Source organism: Protomyctophum bolini (genome assembly GCF_963924005.1).
Source record: "Protomyctophum bolini genome assembly, chromosome: 9".
NCBI lineage: Eukaryota > Metazoa > Chordata > Actinopteri > Myctophiformes > Myctophidae > Protomyctophum > Protomyctophum bolini.
Genome location: NC_137870.1, coordinates 4,780,452 through 4,787,344, shown reverse-complemented (window position 1 = coordinate 4,787,344; position 6,893 = coordinate 4,780,452). Strand labels below are relative to the sequence as shown.

Below are 6,893 nucleotides of genomic sequence, written 5' to 3'. Positions count from 1 at the left end.
CTTATTTCTTTAGCATGCACAAAAAAGTGGTATATTAACTACTTAATGCCCTGCTTAATGCGCCATGCTTAATGTTTGTCTTGTCTACACAAACATTAAAAACGCCATTGACAATGGACAGAGTTTAATGTTTGTTTTGTCACTAACACAAACATTAAATGACATTAACAATGGACAGAGTTTAATGTTTGTTTTGTCACTAACACAAACATTAAATGACATTAACAATGAACAGAGTTTAATGTTTGTTTTGTCACTAACACAAACATTAAATGACACAATGAACAGAGTTTAATGTTTGTTTTGTCACTAACACAAACATTAAATGACATTAACAATGAACAGAGTTTAATGTTTGTTTTGTCACTAACACAAACATTAAATGACACAATGAACAGAGTTTAATGTTTGTTTTGTCACTAACACAAACATTAAATGACATTAACAATGAACAGAGTTTAATGTTTGTTTTGTCACTAACACAAACATTAAATGACATTAACAATGAACAGAGTTTAATGTTTGTTTTGTCCGTCACTGAGCAAATCGGCATGCATATATGCATGCTGATGTAAGATGATAAAGTGCCCCTCACTTCACACGGGTGTGTTTTTCTATTACTTTGTATACTTGTTTGAAATAACCATTCAAAGTAAAGAGGTGTGTCGTGTGGAATTTATAGGAGTAGGCCTAGGCTACTGATCTGTGTTTATTGATTTTCAGTTTTATAATTTACTATCCTTTGCAATGGGATCGAGTCTGTAACACAGTAGCCTAGTCAGCACTTGTTTTTCTGGTTCTATAGTGTTATGACGTAACTATTGCAGCGATCATTTGCAAACTAGGATTCTATACAGACTTGATTGGCCCATAATGTCACCCATCAATGACTCAATGGTTGAATAACGATTCACATTTGTCCATGAATAGAAAGTTGTTTGTTTCACATGTAAATGAGCTAGGTTATACATTTTCGTCACATTCCTAAGCCAATATCTGTCTATCTGTCTATTTGTTTGTCTCTAAATGTTTTGATGAATTGAACAATGTGGACCCTGTTGTAAACAAGTGTAAGGCTTAATTGGGTCGTCCACTCACAGTTAACAGTCTTTGTATTGAGTTTGTGCTTGAAATGTACTGTAATTCTGCAAACTGTTAATAAAGATTTCAATCAATCAATCAATCAATATTGTGATGAACAGCAGAGTCTCCAGTAGGAGCAAACCAAATGGAGACGATTGGGCAGAGCACAATTTGTTTTTGTGGGTGAACTACTCCTTTTTAAGGTTTTAAGGTCACTGGTGTTTAGATATAACATGCACATGACAGCAGGGCCCATACAGAATGGATAGCAGTGACATTTGCAAAAAAAATAACAGGTTTATGTTTTACTTTTCAAAGTCAGTCATGGATCAATCTGTTGTAACTTAATTTGGGTTACATTATAGTTAATATTTTGTGACATTTCATTGCAAGCTGTTTATTTCATATTATTACTATTTACAGTTTAAAAGGACTTTGAGTGAAAAAATAATTGATTTATTTACGGTATGTATATTGATTTGCTATTGCTATTTCTATTTATTCTGTATTCATTACTAAGCGTTTCCTAAAACTGCATTTCCCATGATGCTTTGTACCTAGGGCCGGACATCCGGTGAGAAAAGCCGGGTTTTCTTTAGTTTGTTGTGATCCATGTGAAGACTAGCAGGCGCAGCCATGGCAGTAGCCGAGAGAAAATTCGTATGAGAAGTAAGTAATGCCAAATGATTCCTATTTTTGCACTATTCCTGCACCTTTTTTCTTATATAGACCGAAACTTCATTCCCATATCCCGACGTCCTGTTCAGTCTTTTGATCGTAATAATCTACATTACAATCCTTTATTTAGTTATGGCTGTAGTATACCGGTACTGCAACTTTAACACTACCACCCTGCCACTTGGTGGTGCTGTATTGCACATTATCGTGAAGATGATCTTTGTTTCCTTTGTCCATTTTAAGATATGCACCATTATGTTATTTAGGATTACAGACTCCTGCTTTGACAGTGACAGTGACTACTGCTTTAATATTGTGTTAATATTTGCTTCAATGTTACTCAGCTACTCATTGTTGAAACCTTTTTATATGTCCCATATAGTACACATTTATATTGATGCTAACAAAACAATGTTTGTCATAGATTGATTCCTTTGGCAATACTTTATTTCTAGAAGTTTGTATGGAGCATGTCTGGGGAGGAGGGAAGGGTGGAGCCCAGTAGACCTATGTTAGATTGTGATTGGTGGAGAGATGGTTCAATTGTTCTCTGTGGCCAATCATTCAAAGCGATCCGTGTGTCCACCACAGCCTCTTTAGTACTTAAGAGTTGCTCTGTGTAATTTCTCCACAACTCCTCCAGGATATCAATCTTTTCTGATCAGAGCGACTCCATACTTCAGGTGAAGATGAACTCTCTCGACTCCACTAGGGACATTGCTGCTGAAAATGAGGAACCCAAAGACCTTGGTATGTTACTCTCTACCTCCCATTTCAACCACCTACCTCCCTTAACAATATTCTCAATATTCATGTTCTTCTCAATCTTACATATTGTTTTAATTTGACCTGTAGCTTTGCTGTAGATTAGATGGAGATCATTTCTGCTTTGCATCACAGTCAATAAACCCACTATAGGGATTTTATATTGCAACCACTTGCAATGTACTACAGTTATTACGGTAATTGTTTGTTAGTTACGAAATATTGAGGATTTTATGTCTTTAGCATGCACAAAAAAGTGGGATATCAAAGGGATGGTTCTATTTTTTTTTTTAAACTTAAGCTGTATGAAATACTTGCCATTAATATAGTGCAAATGTTAATTGATTGGCCGAGTATCGTGGTGGGAGTTCTGCTCTGGTTTTGGTGAAATATTAAGTAGTTGGAATGGAAAATACTTTATTAATCCCAGAGGGGAAATTGTTCTGGTCAAAACTAGCGTAATTTGTATTGTTTACCTATTTCTACCATATAGTGCAACTTTCGTTCATTTTTGACCCCTCTATGCCCCAAAAGTGTTCCATGTGAGGGGTCAAAGTTGAACTAAAGTTGTGCTAATATTTTAGAAATGGGTCAACAATAACAAATTATGCTAGTTTTGTGGATTCATTTACCTTTAATGTGTGGCCCCAGTGCCCCCCACAAAATGACCGGAAACTATACTTAATATTGAACCAGAGAAGAACTCTCACCACGGGACTCGGGCAATCATTTAATACAGTTACCACAGGTACCACTATATTAATGCTAAGTATTTCATACAACTTAAGTTCTAAAATTGTGAACCTTTAACTACTTAATGCCCAACTTCCACGTCCACCTGATCTTACCATGATCTTACCGTTGTCTCCTATCCAGTGTTTCATCAGTCTGGCTTCCCTGTCCTACCAGAGGTGGATAAAAAAACAAAAAAACAACACTGCTGTGACCAGTGTGGAAAACACTTCCCTATGATATCCAGACTTAAAAGACACCAGAGAATTCATACCGGAGAGAAACCATACGGGTGTGCTCAGTGTGACCAACACTTCTCTGACATGGGCAGCCTTAAAATACACCAGAGGATCCACACCGGAGATAAACCATATGGATGTGATCAGTGTGAACAACACTTCTCTCAAATGTCCGGCCTTAAAACGCACCAGAGAATCCACACCAGAGATAAACCATATGGATGTGATCAGTGTGAACAACACTTTTCTCAAATGTCCAGTCTTAAAAGACACCAGAGAATCCACACTGGAGAGAAACCATATGGATGTGATCAGTGTGAACAATACTTTTCTCAAATGTCCAACCTTAAAAAGCACCAGAGAATCCACACTGGAGACAAACCATATGGATGTGATCAGTGTGGACAACACTTCTCTCGAATGGCAGACATTAAAAGCCACCAGAAAATTCACACAGGAGAGAAACCACATGGGTGTGATCAGTGTGTACAACGCTTCTCTGACATGACCAGCTTGAACAGACACCAGAGAATCCACACGGGAGAGAAACCATATGGATGTGATCAGTGTGAACAATGCTTTTCTGAAAGGTCCAGCCTTAAAAAGCACCAGACAATTCACACTGGAGAGAAAAACTATGCATGTGATCAGTGTGAACAACACTTTTCTCAAATGTCCAGTCTTAAAAGACACCAGAGAATCCACAACGGAGGGAAACCTTATGGATGTGATCAGTGTGGACAACACTTCTCTAGAATGGACAGCCTTAAAACACACCAGCTAATCCACACAAGGGAGAAACCCTATGGATGTGATCAGTGTGGACAACATTTCTCTCAAAAGCACTCCCTTGAAAGCCACCAGAGAATTCACACTGGAGAGAAACCATATGGGTGTGATCAGTGTGACCAACACTTCTCTGACATGTCCAGCCTTAAAAGGCATCAGATGATCCACACTGGAGAGAACCCCTTTCAATGTGATGTGTGTGGTAAAGCTTTCAGCCAATCAAATAATTTAGAAGTTCACAAGGTTGTACATACTGGATTTAAATTGTTTCCTTGTGGTCAGTGTGAAAGGAGTTTTACCACTTCAAGTAACAAAAAACGTCATGAGCGCACACATAAATCTTCTTAGTGTGAACATTATGAGAAACATCAGCCTATCCACATTTTGCCATTGCATCTGTCTATTTACATTTCTTCTTTCTGCTAAGCTGAATGTTGTATTATTAACTGTTGTAGCCTATAAGGATATTGTCTCGATATTATGCTAGAGATAGAAATAAACAAGTGTCAATTTTAAAATGTGTTCTCATTCTTATGGCCGATTCATACTCCTATTTTAGTGCCGAATAAAAGTCGGTTCGGTGCTGTAGAGCCTACAATTTACTAGCACAATTGCTGCACACATAGTCAGTGTGTTTGACTGGATCGCTGAATTCCGACAATGACCATAATACTGCACTTTCCCACCAAACCTTAAGGGGATCGAGGGCTGTACTTTGTCAAGACCAAGTCCGAGGGGGAGGCAAGACCCAGTCGAGACCGAGACCATACCATAATACATTTATTTCATTGCATTGTAGTGACTCGTGACTCGAGTTGACTCGGTGGGGGGAGAGGCCCGAGTCCCTTTGTCCGAGACAATGTCAAATTCTGTGCGAGTTAATGAAAATGTGGACTCGAGACCGGACTTGAGGCTGAGACGGGACTTGAGTGCTACAACACTAGAAATGAGTTTAAATCAACACTCAGGGTGTAGGTGTGTGTGGAGTAGGTACTACTGTAGCAGCTGAAATGACAAGCACAGTGAAGTCAAGTCATTGTATGAGATTGTGTCTTTGCTTAACAGTGGTCTATGGCTCAGCAGCTGTGGTGTTGAAAACAGAAAAGATGGACTGTCTACTACAGTATACAGTAAAATGAGCCTATAGTGTAAAGTGTTGTATTGTAGAAACGAGGATAACTTTTTTTTTCCAAAATTTAAAAAAACATGGGCTATAACCCATCGTTTTTGTCATTTCGTCATTTTTTTCAAATCTTCAAAAATGATGAAAAACTGCGCGCTATAGCATGCCGTACGATATGGGCTATAGCCCACGTTCCAAAATGATGAGAAACGAGGCTAACTTTTTTTTTTCAAAATTTCAAAAAACATGGGCTATAACCCACCGTTTTTTTCATTTTTCATTTTTTTCAAATCCTCAAAAATGATGAAAAACGGCGTGCCATAGTATGCCGTACGATATGGGCTATAGCCCACGGTCCAAAATGATGAGAAACGAGGCTAACTTTTTTTTTCAAAATTTCAAAAAACATGGGCTATAACCCACCGTTTTTTTCATTTTTCATTTTTTTCAAATCCTCAAAAATGATGAAAAACGGCGTGCCATAGTATGCCGTACGATATGGGCTATAGCCCACGGTCCAAAATGATGAGAAACGAGGCTAACTTATTTTTTCAAAATTTCAAAAAACATGGGCTATAACCCACCGTTTCTTTCATTTTTCATTTTTTTCAAATCCTCAAAAATGATGAAAAACGGCGTGCCATAGTATGCCGTACGATATGGGCTATAGCCCACGGTCCAAAATGATAAGAAACGAGGCTAACTTCTTTTTTCAAAATTTCAAAAAACATGGGCTATAACCCACCGTTTTTTTCATTTTTCATTTTTTTCAAATCCTCAAAAATGATGAAAAACGGCGTGCCATAGTATGCCGTACGATATGGGCTATAGCCCACGGTCCAAAATGATGAGAAACGAGGCTAACTTTTTTTTTCAAAATTTCAAAAAACATGGGCTATAACCCACCGTATTTTTCATTTTTTTCAAATCCTCAAAAATGATGAAAAACGGCGTGCCATAGTATGCCGTACGATATGGGCTATAGCCCACGGTCCAAAATGATGAGAAACGAGGCTAACTTTTTTTTTCAAAATTTCAAAAAACATGGGCTATAACCCACCGTTTTTCATTTTTCATTTTTTTCAAATCCTCAAAAATGATGAAAAACGGCGTGCCATAGTATGCCGTACGATATGGGCTATAGCCCACGGTCCAAAATGATGAGAAACTAGGCTAACTTTTTTTTTCAAAATTTCAAAAAACATGGGCTATAACCCACCGTTTTTTTCATTTTTCATTTTTTTCAAATCCTCAAAAATGATGAAAAACGGCGTGCCATAGTATGCCGTACGATATGGGCTATAGCCCACGGTCCAAAATGATGAGAAACGAGGCTAACTTTTTTTTTACAAAATTTCAAAAAACATGTGCTATAACCCACCGTTTTTTTCATTTTTCATTTTTTTCAAATCCTCAAAAATGATGAAAAACGGCGTGCCATAGTATGCCATACGATATGGGCTATAGCCCACGGTCCAAAATGA

The 6,893-nt window shown here is 37.7% G+C and overlaps 1 protein-coding gene across 1 annotated transcript; it reads left to right on the top strand.

The window, feature by feature from the left end:
• The first annotated feature begins 2,434 nt into the window (after nucleotides 1-2,434).
• Nucleotides 2,435-4,725, top strand: LOC308321706 (uncharacterized protein). The gene is made up of 2 exons (XM_080772767.1): nucleotides 2,435-2,511; nucleotides 3,403-4,725. Exons 1-2 carry the CDS (start codon nucleotides 2,451-2,453, stop codon nucleotides 4,632-4,634), a joined length of 1,293 nt encoding a protein of 430 aa, XP_080628893.1. The 5' UTR covers nucleotides 2,435-2,450; the 3' UTR covers nucleotides 4,635-4,725.
• The last annotated feature ends 2,168 nt before the right edge of the window (nucleotides 4,726-6,893 follow it).